This window comes from Tachyglossus aculeatus, chromosome X1 (assembly GCF_015852505.1).
Source record: "Tachyglossus aculeatus isolate mTacAcu1 chromosome X1, mTacAcu1.pri, whole genome shotgun sequence".
NCBI lineage: Eukaryota > Metazoa > Chordata > Mammalia > Monotremata > Tachyglossidae > Tachyglossus > Tachyglossus aculeatus.
In genome coordinates this window covers 113,641,833-113,658,000 of record NC_052101.1, presented here as the reverse complement: position 1 = coordinate 113,658,000, position 16,168 = coordinate 113,641,833, and the positions used below count along the sequence as shown (strand labels likewise).

The following is a 16,168-nucleotide window of genomic DNA, read 5'->3' as shown; positions in this document are numbered from 1 at the left end:
GGGGTCTCCCCTGAGTCTCAGATGGTTCCTGCTGCCCCAAGTCAAAATCCCAGAGGAGGACAGGATGGGAGGAACTGAGTTCAGAAGCAGCATGGCTTTTTGGAAAGAACACGGGTCCGGGAGTCAGAGGACCTGGGTTCTAATCCTGGTTCTGCTATTTGCCTGCTGTGTGACCTCGGAAAGTCCCTTAATTTCTGTTACTTCATCTAACAGAAAAATTAAGGGACTCCCTCCTAGACTGTGAGCCCCATGTGGAACAGGGACTATATCCAATCTGATTGCATTGTATCTACACTAGCGCTTAGTACAGTGCTTGGTACATAAGAAGCGCTTAACAAATACCACAATTATTATTACTATTATTATTCATGCTGATGCACAGGCAATTTAAACAGAGAGAAGCCCCTCCCATTCCCTTGCCCCCCAAGCCAGCTGACTGCCTCCATTCATCCCCTTCTTCCCCCAACCCCAGGTGAGGTAGGTCCAGTAGGTATCTCTCCTGTCTTCCTAGCTCAGGGAGACTGAGGCACACACAGGTGCAAAGAGACAGTGATTTGGCGGGTTTGTGTGTATTGTGGCGGGTGGCGGTGGCTGGGCAGAATTCTAAACTTATCCTCTCAGACTCCAGAGCCCAGGCCTTTGACTTGCCAGCTTTTCTCCCCCAGCCTCACTCCACTGCTGCCCCTTTCCCATACTGGCTGGCGGGTGGATGGGTGTGTTCCCCAGCCTGAGCTCCTCTGGGTCCCTCTGTTTCCCTTCCTATCCTCCATCACCCCTTTGGAGTCTGGCTGACTGCGTACAGTTTTTCCTCTTATTTCTAGCTAGTCACATTCTGGACAGAACAAATGCCAACCCATCGTATCTTCTCTTTGAAACCACAGTGACTTGGAAGTGAGACATCTCCAGGAAGTAAGATCCCATTGCTGTTTCCTGACCCCCTTGCCACGTGAAAACCCTGGGCGCCATGGGGGCCCTAGCTTGGGATATGGGGACATACAGATCTCCCCAGAGAACCCCTCCCCACTCTAGGGACCGCCTCCAACAGTGATGGCCAAAGAGGAGGCCTGTCCTGACCAACTGGACTGGGCAAGTAGTGGCATTAGGTGGGAGTTGGCAAGGGAGACAAGAAATACGGTTAGATGGACTCCAGCGTCCATATGGAAGAGGAGGACGCTAAGTCAACTCAGGGTAGAGATCAGGGGAGGGAAAGGGGGTTTTCGAGGGCAGCAAGCAGGGGAGGGGTGGGCAGGCTGTGGCGAGACAACAGGTCAGAGAGACCCTATCTGGGGCTTTTCCAGTCCTGCTCAGAAGCTTTGGGTCTCGTGGAAGCCCCGGGAGAGCAAGGCTAGGAGTCCGGCCCAGAGAGCCATGGGGGCAGGAACAGCGGCTTCACCCCCAGCCGAAAAAAGAGTTGGGGAGACGGCACCAAGCCCCATTACCCCCACAGACCAGTGCTCTATAGAAAGTCGGCATTTCCTGGGGCAGAATTCTGAATTTATCCTCTCAGACTCCGGAGCCTAGACCTTTGATTTGCCAGCATTTTCCCACCAGTCCTGGGGTTGGGGGGGCAGTGGAGAAAAAGGAGAGGGGTCTCCCCCTTAGTCTCAGATGGTTCCTGCCGCCTCAAGTCAAAATCCCAGAGGAGCACAGGAGGGGGGTGGCGCCACTTAACCAATGACAATAAAGATCTTTTCCAGCCCCTTGAAAGATTTCTCCTTTTCTCAGTTTGCAGCCTACTGCACCATTCCTGTAGCATCAAGTGAATGAAATTAAGCTTCCTGGCCAGGCCTCTGCTATCTGTCAGCCATTGGAGAGGGGCAGCTGGGGGCTGTTGATGACAGCCATCTACAGTTTTCCTAGGTCAGCAGAATCCTCCCTACTTGAGGGTGTCAGTGGCCCTTGGGGCATCCTGGATTTGAGAGTGGAAAATTAAAACTCTCAGGCATTTACAGAAGAGCAGTCCATACTGAGCCACTAGAAGGAGAGTTAGGGATGTCGAGGGAAAAGTGAGGGGTGTCAGGTGACCCATCCCTAGCCACAAGAATGGGTGTCCAGAAGAGCCACTGTCACCGTCCCTCCAAGTGCCCTAGTGCCACTGTCAGAGATAGGGTCCTGGGCTGGATGGATCACAGGGCTGAGCTGTCTTTTGGTTTTATCCAAAATGGGAAATATTTCACTTGGACACAGGGACACTCCGCCTACTGGAGAGCATCAGGAGAGAGCTAGAGAAGGGAGTGAGGGGAAGGGAAAGATTGGGAATAAAATGTAGTCAGGAAATGGAAAGGGAAGCCTGGACCTCGTTGACTGTGGCCTCAACCCAGTTCCTAGTGGGTGAGTCACCATAGCTCATAATTCCCCAACGTGCTAATCATGAAGGACCAACAAGGCACTCCGTTTCTCTTTCCCCTACTACTACGTTCCTTATTCCTTCTCTTTCTCCCACTTGGGGAGCACCTGTGTTTTCAGGACTTCCCCCCATCCCAGAGAGCCAAGAAACCTAACTGGGAAGGACCCAAAGAGGTCACCCAGCCCATCCCCCTGCCTCCAGACCTAGCACACCTAGGACAGATGGCTGTCTGCCCTATGGTTAGCAATCACCAAAGACAGAAACTCCACAGTTTCCTTCCAGGACCTGTTTCACTAGCTTTTATTCTCCCCAACTGCAGGCATGTGGGAAGGTATTCCTCGTGTCTAACCCAGCTCTCTCTTGCTGCAACTTAAACTCATTTTCTTTTTATCCCAACCTTACCTCCTCTTCCGCACAAGCTAAAACTCAGCAGGGACCATTGGAAGCTAGAAATGCTGGTGGCCGAGGATTTCAACCCCAAGGAGGGGGCCTGAGCCAGGTCCTTGTCTCAGCTTAAGTTGCCCCCAACTGGAGACCAGAGAGCACCCTACCCACTTCCTTGGGTCACTGGGCCCCCTCATGGCTTCCTGGTTGGTGGGTGGCCCGGGCATTCCTGAACCAGGATTTTGGCGGGGGGGGGGGGGGTCAAGAGATAGTCTGCCCTTTGTTCATTAAAAGCAGAAAAGCTTGGGGTACCCCTTACCCTCCCCCCTCACATCAGCCGGCTCCCCTCCAGGGTCTCCTTAAACACAACCCTCTCATCTCTTCCCCTTCTGAAGCCTTTTCAACCCTATTCACCCGTTCTGCCTTCTGGAGGAAACTAGGAAACTAGTCTCCAATGAGCCCTCCCCAGCCCAAGCCTCCTTTTCTTTTTCTTCTTCTTCCTCTTTCCTTCTCCTTTCTCTTTCCTCTCCCTCCCTCTCCCTTCCCAGTAATAAGGTGCTGTCCCCCGTCATCTTCCCAGCTGGTTTACATAATGCAAACAACGTGGAAAATTAGTCATTAGCAAATTAACAGGTCACAATAATTGCAGGCTTTTGGCCCTGTCCCTGACAGATCCTAACGCAAGCATCTGGCGGGGTCTCCCTCCCCGTCCCCCTCCGCCCGTGGGCCGCACCTCTCCCCTTTGGCTGGCGGAGTCTCTCCCCATGACTCCCCTCACCAGTTGGCTGATCGACCACTGGGATCTTTATCTCTTAGGGCTTCGTGCCACCCTACCAGGCAAAGCATGCGGCAGACCCTTAGATTAAGGCTGGCTACCGGGGTAGCAGACTGTCTTCTGTGCTTTTTGGAGACACCCCTCCTCCCCAGCAAATCCTCCAAACCCACCCAACTTGCGTGCTGCTGGGGAAGGCTTTCAGATGGATTCACTTGGATTCTTCTTGCCCCCTAGGGAAAGGGTGATTGTCACCGCCCTACAGTCACCCACGATGTCCCCTTCAGCCTGGTCACCCCCTGCTTGGGTTGGGGAGGAATCTCATCTGCTGCCCCTCCTATTCCCCTGGAAAAGTTGAATTTCCAGTAGCTGGGCCACAGCCAGGTGGGTGGAGGTAGGGGCAGCAGATAGAGGAAGGGGAGGGAAGAGGATGGAGAAGGGGAGAGAGGCAGGCGAGCCCTCGCATTGCTCTCTACCTCCCTCCAGACCCCTCTTAAGCAGTTCAGGTCCGGGGCTCTGGAACGAGGATTGCCCAGCACCCTCCAGGCGATCCTCGCGTTCGCCAACCCAGAGGCTGCCCTGGGCCTAGGCCCATCCCCGCTGGAGCAGGGGTTTCTCTTAAGCGTGAAATCTGAAAGCGGTTTCTCCTTAGCTCTAGGGTACCAGTGGCTGGGCAGCGTTAAGTCCTGGCAGGCAAGACAGCGGCAGCGGTGGGAGTGGGGGCAGCAGGGCGGAGAATGTGGGGAGCTAGTCCAGGAGCCCACCAGCTTTCTCTAAGGGCTTGTCGCTCACAGCTGGCACTACCATGGGACTGGGCACATAATTGAAGGGGGTTACCCGGGCAGCCCGGCTCGGGGAGCCATGTCGGCTGGCAGGGAAGCCTCCAATGGGGCCTTCGTGGGCAAAGGAGACGGCAGGCACGGGCTTGGCCGGGCCATCCACGTCGCTGCCCAAGAAGGGGGTCGAGGCGGGGAACGGGGCCGTGGGCGGCTCGCGGCTCTCCAGGGTCGGGGAGGTGCTGGAGTTGGTCTTGGAGGCTGAGAAGTCCTCGGTCTGGACCACGGCATCGCTGGTCTTCCTCAGTGGGCTGCTGCCACCGCCGCTGCCTTCTCCTGCTGGGCCAACCAGGGGGAGAGCGGTAGGGGGAAGGGTGCTCTTCAAGATGTGGGGGATGTCTTCATCCCGGATCCGCCGCCAGGTCCCCTTCATCATCATCAGCTGCTCCCCGGGCCCCTCCCCAGCCGCCGCCACTGCTGGAGAAGACCAGGTGGTCTTTTCCTCCTCCTCCGCCTCCACCTCCTCCTTCTCCTCTTTCTCCCCCTCCTCCTCCTCCTCTGCTCCCCTTCCCCTCCTCCTCCTCCTGCCCCCCGCCTCGGAGCAGGGTGAGAGGGTAGGAGAAGGACTCCCGGTCCTCTTGACAATGTTGATTTGGGGTGAGGAGGAGTACCGTTTGAAGGGCTCGGGTGCGGGGGGGTGGGTCTTCACGGGGAGGCGGGACGGGCTCTCTGAGCTGGTCCGCCTAGGGGGGCGGGCCCCCGAGGGGGCTGGCGGGCCAGGGGGCATCCTGGGAGCCGCGGGGCGCTGGCCCGGCCTTGCCACCCCTGGCTTGTGTGCCTTGAGCTCCTGGCAGCGGGAGGAGCACAGGAAAACAGCCGGGAGGCCGGGCCGGGCCCGGCAGGCCCCCGGGGAGTGACTGCGGGACAGGGAGGAGCCGGACTCCGAGGAGGAGAGCTCCGAGCGGTGACGCCGCAGGAGGCCGGAGGACTCCTTGATGAAGGTCAGCTGCCGCAAGAAGCCCGAGCGGTCCGACTCGCTGCCGCTGGAGCGGGCCGACGCGGTGCGCACCAGGTTGAGCCGGCCGCTCTGCGGGATGCCCGTGGGGCCCCCGGCGGCTGGCTTGAGCCCCGGGCCCTGCTCCTCCAGGACGGGCATGGGGCCCCTGGCTGGGAACGTCTTCTTGACCGGCTTCTGCATGAACGGGATGCGCACTGGGGACTTCTGAGTCTTGGGTTGCTTGGGGCCCGGTATCTTCCCGGGGGCTCGGGCCGGGGGCGAGGGCGAGGCGCCCACCGCCTTCGGGCTGGGAGCCGGCGGCGGCTTGCCGAGCTGGGCCGGCGGCGGCGGCGGCGGCGGCGGCGGTTTCTTGGGCGGGGGCCTGGACGGCGGGGAGGTGCGGGAGGACCCCGAGGAGGGGGCCTTGGGGACCTGGGCAGGGGGCGTGGCGCTCCTTTTCGGGAGGGTCAGATCCGTCAACTCGGAGATCTTGCCCGGCCGGTGGAGGCTGCGAGAGCGCTGCTGCTGGTTGGCGGGGGCGAGGGGCTTGGCCGGGGGTTCCGCCTTAGGCCCCGTCTTCTTGGGGGTGGAACGGGGACTGGCCGAGTCCTTGGGCAGGCTGGGCATGTAGATGACGGTCCGGCCGCGGAACACCACCGGCAGGCCGGAGAGAGTTTTCTGGGCCCCCGGGGGTTTCTCTGGGGCCCGGGGGGGCCGGGCGTCGGAGGGCCGCTCGGCCGCCACCTGCCTGCCCTCTGCGCCGACGGCGGCCGCCTCCCTCTCGGCCTGCCCGTCGGCGGCCCGCTCCGCCCTGTCCGCCTCCTTCCTGTCCCGGCTCGGCTGCAAGGTGGAGCCCACGGACAGCCCCGACACGAAGGACAGGATGGAGTCGGACTCGGAGGAGGGCTCCCGCGAGAAGGAGGCGGCTGCCTGGTGCAGCCACGTCACGATGGAGTTGGCGCCCTCCTGGATGGCCTTCCACTCGACGCTGTCCAGATCCGAGGCCCGGTCGGAGCCGGGCTCCTCGCCCGGCTCCCGCTCCCTGCCGGCTCCGCCGCCGGACTTGGGGCCAGCCGCTTTGGGCTGCCGGCGCCGGGCCGAGGGGCGCCGCCGCCGGGGCGCCGCCGCCCCCGGGCCCCGCGGCGGGAGGTCCTCCTCGTCCGAGTTGACGCTCGGCGAGCTGGGGGGCGCGGCCAGGGGCTCGGGCCCCCGGGGCCGGAGCCGGGCGGCCTTGGGGGCCGGCTGGGCCCCGCCCGGTTCCGAGAGGTCCAGATCGCTCAGGGAGCTGAGGGAGGAGCTGAGGGAGTAGCAGGGCGGAGTCTCGTCCACGATCAAGTTGTGCTGGAGCCGGGCGGGGGGCCGGCTGCGGCCCGGCGGGGGCTTGGCCCCGGGCTCCGCCTCCTTCTTGGCCGGCCGGCGCTCCTTTTTGGAAGGCCGGGCGAGGCCGGGCGCCTTCCCGACCGGAGCCCGCGGGGCCTCGTCCGAGTCATTCTCGTAGAAGCAGTAGACGGCCTCCTCGGTGGGCGTGGTGTGGCACAGGGACTGGAAGGCCACCTCCCCGGGGCCCCCGTCCTGGCGGGGGCCACCTCCCCGGGGGGGGCGGCGGCTGTCGCCGGGCCGGCCGCCGGTCAGCTCCAGGCGGGGCAGATCCTTCCGGGGTCCCCGGGGGGCGGCTTCGGGGGCCGGCCCCCTTCCCGGCGGCCGGGGGCCCCCGCTCCCCTTGGTGGGGGTGGAGTGGGCGGGCGGGCCCTGCTTGCCGCCCGCCGGCTCTCCCGACCCCCAGCCTTTCCGGGAGCCCGGCGGGCCCTGGCCTCCCCGACAGTCCCGGGCCGGGGCCGGGGCCGGGGCCGGGGCCCGGGGCGGGGCCCTGGACGGGTCGTGCAGGGTCTCGTCGCTGAGCGACGCGCCGCTGGAGAAGTTGACCGGCGTCCCCTCGGCCGAGTCGGTGAAGGAGTCCTCGTCCTTGGCCGGTTCCCGGCTGGGCCGCGGGGCCTTGGCCTGGCCCGGGGAGGCGTGGGCGGGCACCAGCATGTAGACGGGCACTGGGCGGGCCTTCTTGGCCTGGGCCTTGCGGAAGCGGGAGGGCATGGCGGAGCTGATGCACTCCTTCAGGATGTCCAGCTCGTCGTCCGAGTGGGGGTCGGGCCGGCCCCAGCCCCCGCCGGCCTCCGCCCGCTCCAGCTCCTCCCGCTTTCCGTGGCCGGCAAAGTGGAGCCCGCCCCGCTCGGAGAAGGGCGGCATCAGCTTGAGCTCCACGTCCTTCTGGACGTAGTGCTCGTGGAGGGGCAGGGCGCTCAGGCTGGAAGCGCAGGAGAAGTTCTCCACGGGCTTCTCCACGGTGAAGTAGATCATGGAGTCCAGGTCGGGCGGCAGCTGGAACCGCTCCTTGAAGTCGGTGATGTCCATGAATTTCTTCACGTTGTTCTCCCACTGGAGGTTGAACTGGCTGGCCTCCCGCTCGGGCGGGGCGCAGGGCTCGGGCAGCGGGGTCTTGTTCCGGCTGGGGGGCATGGTCTGGCCGGGGCTGTCGGGCAGCTCGCTGGGGCTGACGGTGCCGCTGATCATCTCGCTGCACGGGTCGCTCTGGATGGAGCTGGCGATGGACGGACTCTCGAAGCTGCCCAGGGAGCTGACCGAGCTGCAGCGGCTCATGACCAGGGGCGTCTCCTGGACGTAGTTCTCCGACGAGCTGGAGGGCGTCCGGTCCTCGGGGCGGGGCGGGGAGGCCGAGGCGGCCCCCCGGCCCGGTGTCTTCTCGAGCCGCTGGGCGGGGATGGCCACGGGCAGAGAGGCGGTGCCCGGGGGCCTCCACCTCTCCTCCTCCTCGTCCCGCTCCCCTTCGCCCTCGTCCTCGTCCTCCTCTTCCTCCTCCTCGCCCTCGCCCTCCTCCTCCTCGTCCTCCCCCGCCCTCCGCCCCTCGCCCGGCCCCGGCTCGTCCAAGATCTCCAGGGACGAGTCGCTGTCCAGGCCGGGGTCCTCGCTGCGGCTGAGGGCGTGGTCGGCCGAGGAGAGGGACGAGAGGGAGCTGCAGCGGGAGAAGCAGATGGGGGTGTCTTCCACCGAGTACCGCTGCAGCGTCTCGGCCTGGGCCGGCGGGCCGGCCGGGGGGGCCGGCTTGGCTGGCACCTTGCTCGCCCCCCCGGGGCCCGGCGGCAGCGCGCCAGGCGGCCAGGCCTGCCGCCTGCCCGCCTTGGCCATCCCCTCCAGCAGCGGGACGTGCTGGTAGGAGGGGGACAGCTTGATTGTGTGGACCTGGGGGGCCGCCGCCGGCCTGCCCTCCCGCTCCCCAGCGCCGGGGGCGGCCACCGGCCTCTGGGCGACCCGCTGCTGCTCCCGGCCGGGCGGCTCGGCCTTCTCCGGCCGGCTGGCCGGGACCCCTTTGAGGTCGAGCCGGCTGGGCCGCTGCTGGTAGCGCTGCAGCTCCTCCCGGTAGTCGGCGAAGGGGGCCCGGGGGCAGGGCCGCATGAGCTCCCTAGGGCAGTAGCCGTCGCTGGTGCTGCCGCTGTTGAGGCTGTCGTTGGACAGGCTGGCGTAGGTGGCCTTGAGCCGCAGCAGCGGGTGGGCGCCGCGGCCGGGCGCCTCCCGCCGGGCCCCGGGCTCGGGGAGCCGGCACGGGGAGCACGACTGGGCCCGGGCCTCCCGCCGGCCCTCGGGGGCGAAGGCCCAGTCGAGCCCCGGATCCCCGGAGCTGAGGCTGAAGCTGTCGTCGGACGACGTGTGCAGGGCCGAGACGTCCTCGACCAGCTTGTCCATCTTGGCCGCGGCCCCCGCCAGCTTGCTGGCCAGCTGCGCCGCTCCGCCCTCCGCCTTCGGGGGCCCAACGCCGCCGCCGCCGTCGTCTCTCTCCGGCTCGGGGCCCCGGCGCGGGACGGGGCCCCGGGGCAGGGCCTGGCCCTGCAGGAAGGAGGAGTTGAGGAACATGGACAGGACGGACGGGTTGGTGGCCTCCACGCCGGGGGCCGAGCCGGGTCCCTCGTCGTCGTCGAAGCAGCCCGAGTCGGAGGCGTAATCCCGGACCAGGCTGTCCAGGTGGCGCAGGGGCTTCTTGGCGGGCTGGCCCTTGAGGCTCTGCCCCTCCAGGGTGTCCAGGGCTTCGGCCAGGTGCTTGGCGTCCAGCTCGGCCTCCAGCGCCTTCTGCTTGCGCACGTAGAGGCTGGGCATGCAAGAGCCCGGGGACACGACGGCCGCCGCGTCCTTGTACTTGAGGGGCCGGTGGCTCAGCAGGTTGCGCAGGGCCGCGGCGCTGCCCATGGCGATCATCTTGTGCTTCGAGTGGATCAGGTTGCGGAGCATGCTCACGGCCCCCAGGTCCCACAGCAGCTCCTGATCTCGGGCGCTGCGGGCCGACAGGTTCCACAGGGTCCCGCAGGCGTTGCTGACGATGGTCAGGCTGTGCGACTTGAGGTGCTGCAGCAGCGTCTGCAGGCAGTTGTGGTCCCGGAGCACCTGCCTGGTTGGGGGGGGGGGGGCGGGAAGGAGGGACGGTGTTAGCCCTTGCCCGGTTGCGGAGCGGGCTGATGGGACCCCGCCTCCCAGGAACTCAATCGGAGATCTGCCCTCCCTCCCGCTGCTCAGGGGAGGAGGAAGACGAGGCTCACCCAGCAGGAGTGTAGCAGTGCCAGGACTTTGTTGCCTCGGGACTCCCCCCCACACACACGTCCCACCAGACCCCGTCGCCTTGGATGGGTGCAGGGGGCTTTCAGAAACGCGTCCTTTGGCGCTGACCGAGTCGGGGTTCTGGGGCCTGGCTCGGTGGCACAGGGGCAGGTCTTAAGCACGGCCCAGGGAAGCCAGAGATGGGGACGGGGGACAGGGAGTGGTTCGCGGGGTCTGGCTTGGGGAGCCCTGGGGAGGAGAGGGGAGGGGCAGGGCCAGGGTCCACCTGTAGTCCTCGCGCGTGGCAATCAGACTGGAGACATTACGAAGGATTCCACCACCACTCTCGATGATGGCCAGCGAGTTGCTCTGGCACTTGTAGGTGAGCGTGCTGACCAGGAAGCCCAGGGCCCCCTCCACCAGGCAGATGGCTGCCTTATTCTCCGTGCTGTGGGCTGACAGGTTCCACAGGGCACTCAGGACGCTCTTCAGAGTGGACTCCTAGGCAGAGCGAGGGAGTGGGGAGATGGAGAGAGATACCTAGATACAACCTGGTCCCCATTCCCCTCCACCACTCCAGGGGTTCAAAAGTCAGTCTCTAGTCTGTCCTGAGCCTACAGTGGGCCAGAACACGCTGACCTGGCTAGGTGCGATAGAGGAGCTGGCACAGTCCCTGCCCTTGAGGGACTGACTGATGAGAGGAGACCGAACAAACACGGACACACACTCACACATACCCTAAAACTCTGGTGACTTGACCCTTAAGCTACATAAAAACAGGAATAAGGAACATTCCCAGAGATAAGCGGTAGAGAACAGCAGGCTCCTCCTAAGGTTAGATCACACCCAGAGGACACCCTGACACTTGCCCCGTGGCTTATGGAGGAAGCTGCCCATGCTTCACTTTTTGCTCTTTCTGGCTTTTCGGCGGGAGCCCCACCCCCTGGCGATCAATCAGTCAGTGGTATTTATTGAGCGCTGACTGCACAGCCCTGTACTGATAGCTTTGAAGAGGGGAGAGTTGGTAGACATGGTTCCTTGTCCACAAGGAACTTGCAGTCTAGAGGTGGAGACAGATATTAAAATAAATTACAGAGAGGGACAATGGCAAGGTAGAAGGATATGTACATAGGTGCTGTGGGGCTGGGATGAGTATTAAGTGCTCAAAGGGTACAGATCCAAGCGCATAGGTGATGCAGAACCCCACAAGTCATCTGAAGTCCCCCTTTGGGCTCTGTCCAGAGGCCCTGGCATTGGGGGAAAAGGTCATCTGACCATAGCAATCAGTGAGGCAATCTAGGGTAGAGTCCTGATCTCCCCACAGTTTTGGTGGGTCACATCCTGTTAAGCCCAGGCCCACTGACCCTGCGGGTGGGGGAGTGGGAATCTACCTCCACCCTGTTTTCCTGGCATGGCAATCCTCTTCTCTCCTCCCCCATTAGACTGCAAGCTACTTCATGACAGAAAATGTCTTTTCCTTCTACTGTATTTTCTCAGGCACTTAATACAGCATTCTGCCCATGGTGGGTCCCCAGTACAGAGCTCTGCACACAGAATTGTGCCCAGTTCAGTGTTCTGAACTGTAGACACCCAGTATAGTGCTCTGTACACTGCAGACAACCAGGACAATGCTTTGCACGCAGTAGGGGTCCAATACAGTGCTCTGCATGCAGTAGAGGTCCAATACAGTGCTCTGCACACAGTAGCAATCAATTTATTAAGCACTTACTGTGTGCAGAGCACTGTACTGGGTATATGGGAAAGTACAATACGATAGAGTTGGTAGAAACAATTGCTGCCCGCAAGGAGCTTACAGTCTACAAGAGGAGTCAGACATTAAAATCAATTACAGATAGGGGAAAGAGTAGCATGCAAAGATATGTATTTAAATTCTGTGGGGCTGGGGTAAGTATCAAAATGCTTAAGGGGTACAGATCCAAGTGCATAAGTAATACAGAGGGGAGAGGGAGTAGGGGAAATGAGGGTGTAGTCTGGCCTCTTAGGCCTCTTGGAGGAGATGTGATTTTAGGGGAGTTTTGAAGATGGTGAAAGTGGCGGACTATCAGATTCATTCAGTCATATTTATTGAGCGCTTACTATGTGCAGAGCACTTTACTAAGTGCTTGGGAAGTGCAAGTCGGCAACATATAGAGACGGTCCCTACCCAACAACGGGCTCACAGTCTAGAAAGGGGAGATGGACAACAAAACAAAACATGTAGACAGGTGTCAAAACCATCAGAATAAATAGAATATGATTTACTACATATTCTATATATTCAGATATATTTTCATATATATATATTCATATTCAAATATGAAGTGGGAGGGAGTTCCAGGCCAGAGGGAGGACAAGGGCAAGAGATCAGCAGTGAGATAGATGAGAATGAGGTATAGTGAGTTGGTTGGTGTTAGAGGAATGAGGTGTACAGGCTGGATTGTAGAAGGAAAGCGGCAAGGTAAGGGTTGGGGGAAGGTGATTGATTGCTTTAAAGCGTTGATAAGGAGTTTCCGTTTGATGCAGAGGTGAATGGGCAACCACTGGAGGTTCTTGAGTGGGGAGATGTGAAATGAATGTTTTTTTTAGAAAAATAATCCGGGCGACAGAATGAAGTAAGGACTAGGGTGGAGAAAGACAGGATTCAGGGAGGTCAGTGAAGAGGCTGATGCAGTAATCGAGAGGATATAAGTGCTTGAATCAGCACTTATCTACAGAGTAGGTGTCTAACAGTACTCTGCACATAGTAGACTCTTAGCACAGTGTCTTGGACACGGTAGGTACTCAATAGATCCTGTTGACGATGATGGGTCAGCCTAAGAGGAGAGGGCAAGGTTTGGCTCCAGAAAGATGTCTGGTGTTCGATATAGGGAGCACTGGAAAGAAAGCACTAAGTAAACTCTTATGCAAAGAAACCTCAGGGGATCCTGAGTTTGTGTGGATCTGAAAGATAGGGAAACAGTGTGGCCTAGTGGAAAGAGCCTGAGCCTGGAAGTCAGAGGACCTGGGTTCTAATCCCGGATCTGCCTCTCGCCTGCTGTGTGACCTTGGGTGAATCAATTTCTCTGGGCCTCAGTTTCTTCATCTGTAAAATGGGGATTAAATCCTCCTCCCTCCTATGTATACTGTGAGTCCCATTTGGGACAGAGACTGTATCCAAACCTGAGGATCTTGTACCTTCTCTAACGCTCAGTACAGTGCTTGGCACATAGTAAGAGCTTAACAAGTACCATAATGAATGAATTAGTTATATTGAAATGGATGCAACTGCAGAGAGCCAGCCCCTCTCACCACAGCCCTATGGTCGGACGTGACAACCAGACACACCTACCTCCCCCCACCTCCATCCCCAGCCTGTCCCCCCGCCCCCAAATCACACACACAGTCACAAGCACACAACCACATACAGGATCACAATCACACACATTCAGTGACAAGCACAAGCAGTCTCTGGCAGGATCGCCCCCACTCACCTTGGAGGCCCGCAGGGCGCACTGCATCAACTCAGTCATGCTGCCCACCTCCCTCAGGATTTTCTTGCTGTTGATGTCTGCTCTCCAAGATAGGTTCCGGAGGATGCTGGATACCACCTGGAGGGTGGACGGCGGACTTGTGGGTCAGTGACTGTGCGAGCACTTGGGGGCCGAGGGGGAGGGCCGCAGGGTCAGACCTCAAGGCTGCCACCCAAAACATCCTGACTTGGGACCCTCGGCCTCTCTCCATGAGCCCAGGTCAGCAAAGGGCACCCCCTCTCAGCTCCCCTCGGCCCCCATCAGAGCCCCAGGACTCTGAGTGTCTGGCCTGCGGTCCAAACCTGACCGAGGAGCCCAAGCCCCAGGTCGCTCCCAGGTCTGCCCTGAGCCCATCGCCGCCCGGCCTACCTACCTGATGGAGTTCTTCACTCTCCGAGGTCAGCTGGGCCACTATGGCCTGCATACAGCCCCGTCGGGCACACAGTGTCGCCTGTTGGGGCAAGGGTCCAGGCATTACAGAGCCGCCTGGGGGACTGGCCAGATTCCCAGGGAATCCCTCCTCCCAGGAGCCCTGGCCCTGAAATGGCCCTCCAGGCACCTTGTTGACAACATCCCCGAAGGTGAGGTTGGTGAGGGCCATGCCAGCATAGCGGCGCAGTGCCAGGTTCAGGGGGTCACTGGTCATTCGGTGCATCTCATAGTCCACCTGCAGCAACTCCGCCACGGCCTGCAGCCCACCTTGGGGAAGAGGGAGGGCACAGTTTGACACCTACTGCCTAGATTGAGCTGCCCTGAGCTTGCCGCCACCCAACCTTTAGCTGTGGGACCAAGGAGGCAAGAGAAGATGGAAGGGGAAGCCCAAGACAAGTGGAGATGGTTTTCCTCTTTTAAGAAGAGAATCCGAGGTCTAGGAAGGTTAAGTCATTTAATCCTAGCCACGCCAACTTAAGTGACTACATATCCAGCCCTGATCGCTCTCCCTCTCCTTAGTCTCGCATTTCCCCTTGTCTTCAAGACATCTGTACTTGGATGCCCTCCCGTCACCTCAAGCTTAACTTGTCCAAAACAGAAGTTCTTATTTTCCCACCCAAACCCTGTTCTCCCCCTGACTTTCCCATCACTGTAGACAACAACACCATCCTTCCTGTCTCACAAGCACGGGCTTGGGAGTCAAAGGACATGGGTTCTAATCCCAGCTCCACCACTTGTCTGCTGTGTGACCTTGGGCACTTCTTCACTTCTCTGTGCCTCAGTTGCCTCATCTGTAAAATGGGGATTAAGACTGTGGGCCCCACGTGGGATAACCTGATTACCTTGTATCCACCCCAGTGCATAGAACAGTTCTTGGCACATAGTAAGTGCTTAACAAATACAATTATTATTATTATTACAAGCCCGTAACCTTGACATTATCCTCGACTTCTCCTCTCATTCAACCCATATATTCTAACCATCACTAAATCTTGACGATCCGACCTTCACAACGTTGCTAAAATCCACCCTTTCCTCTCCATCCAAACTGTAACCATGTTAATTCAATCACTCATCCTATGCCACCTGGATTACTGCATCAGCCTCCTTGCTGACCTCCCTGCCTCCTATCTCTCCCCACTCCAGTCCGTATTTCACTCTGCTTCCCAGATCATTTTTCTACAAAAATGTTCAGGAACGTCACCCCGTTCCTCCTCAAAAAAACTCCAGTGGTTGCCCATCCACCTCCGCATCAAACAAAGCTTCCTCACCATTGGCTTTAAAGCTTTTAATCCATCACCTTGCCCCCTCCTACCTCACCTTGCTACTCTTCTTCTACAACCCAGCCCGCACACTTCGCTCCAATGATGCCAACCTTCTCACTGTGCCTTGATCTCGCCTTTCTCGCTGCCAACCCCTAGCCCACGTTCTGTCTCTGGCCTAGAACACCCTCCCTCCTCAAATCCGACAGACAATTACTCTTCCCCCCCAATTCAAAGCCTTACTGAGGACGCATGTCCTCCAAGAGGACCTTCCCAGACTAAGTCCCTCCTTTCCTCTTCTCCCACTTCCTTCTGCAACACCCTGACTTGCTTCCTTGGTTCTTCCCCCCTCCCAGCCCTATACAGCACTTATGTATATATCTCTAATTTATTTATTTGTATTGATGTCTGTCTCCCCCCTCTAGATTGTAAGCTCACTTTGGGCAGGGAATGTGTCTGTTTATTGTATTTTACTCTCCCAAGCACTTAGTACAGTGCTCTGTACACAGTAAACACTCAATAAATACTATTGAATGAATGAATGAGAGCCTGCTGTTGGCTAGGGACCGTCTCTATATGTTGCCAACTTGTACTTCCCAAGCGCTTAGTACAGTGCTCTGCACACAGTAAGCACCCCGTAAATACGATTAAATGAATGAATGAGTGAATGATGGAGCTGAGCAACTCAAGTCTTTTGACGTGGGTCCAGACAGCAGAAGGAGATGAGGGAGTGGGGAAGGGAGGAAGGGCTGACCCTGAGGGTCCCCAACCCTTTTCCCTTTTCTTACCCAGTTCGTTCATGGCCCGTCGGTATTCCTCATCAAATGACAGCTTCATCACTGCACAGGTAGCTTGGCAGATTTGTGGTTCAATGGGAACAGGGGCTGAAGATGGAGAGGGGCTCAGTCAGTCACGGTTTTTGTTGGGGGCGGGGTGGGGGGTGCACCCCGGCATTTGCCTTCCCAAATTCCACCCAATCCCACCTCCCTCACTGTGTCATGCTCTCCCCAGATTCCCAGCTGGGGGTGAAGACAATGTCCTCGTCCCCTGCGGCCATCTGGGCCGGACTTCCAGCCTTGCTCCCCAAGGGGCT

General features: G+C 59.8%; 1 protein-coding gene across 1 annotated transcript in view; it reads right to left on the bottom strand.

The window, feature by feature from the left end:
• Positions 1-317: 317 nt before the first annotated feature.
• Positions 318-16,168, bottom strand: part of APC2 (APC regulator of WNT signaling pathway 2) — a 32,868-nt gene continuing 17,017 nt past the window's right edge. The window contains exons 10-15 of the mRNA XM_038772106.1: positions 15,864-15,959; positions 13,941-14,080; positions 13,755-13,832; positions 13,343-13,459; positions 10,159-10,373; positions 318-9,726 (exon numbers count right to left, since the gene is read on the bottom strand). Of these exons, the coding sequence (XP_038628034.1) occupies positions 4,251-9,726; positions 10,159-10,373; positions 13,343-13,459; positions 13,755-13,832; positions 13,941-14,080; positions 15,864-15,959 (6,122 nt within the window). The 3' untranslated portion in view covers positions 318-4,250. The remainder of the gene's footprint in view (positions 9,727-10,158; positions 10,374-13,342; positions 13,460-13,754; positions 13,833-13,940; positions 14,081-15,863; positions 15,960-16,168) is intronic.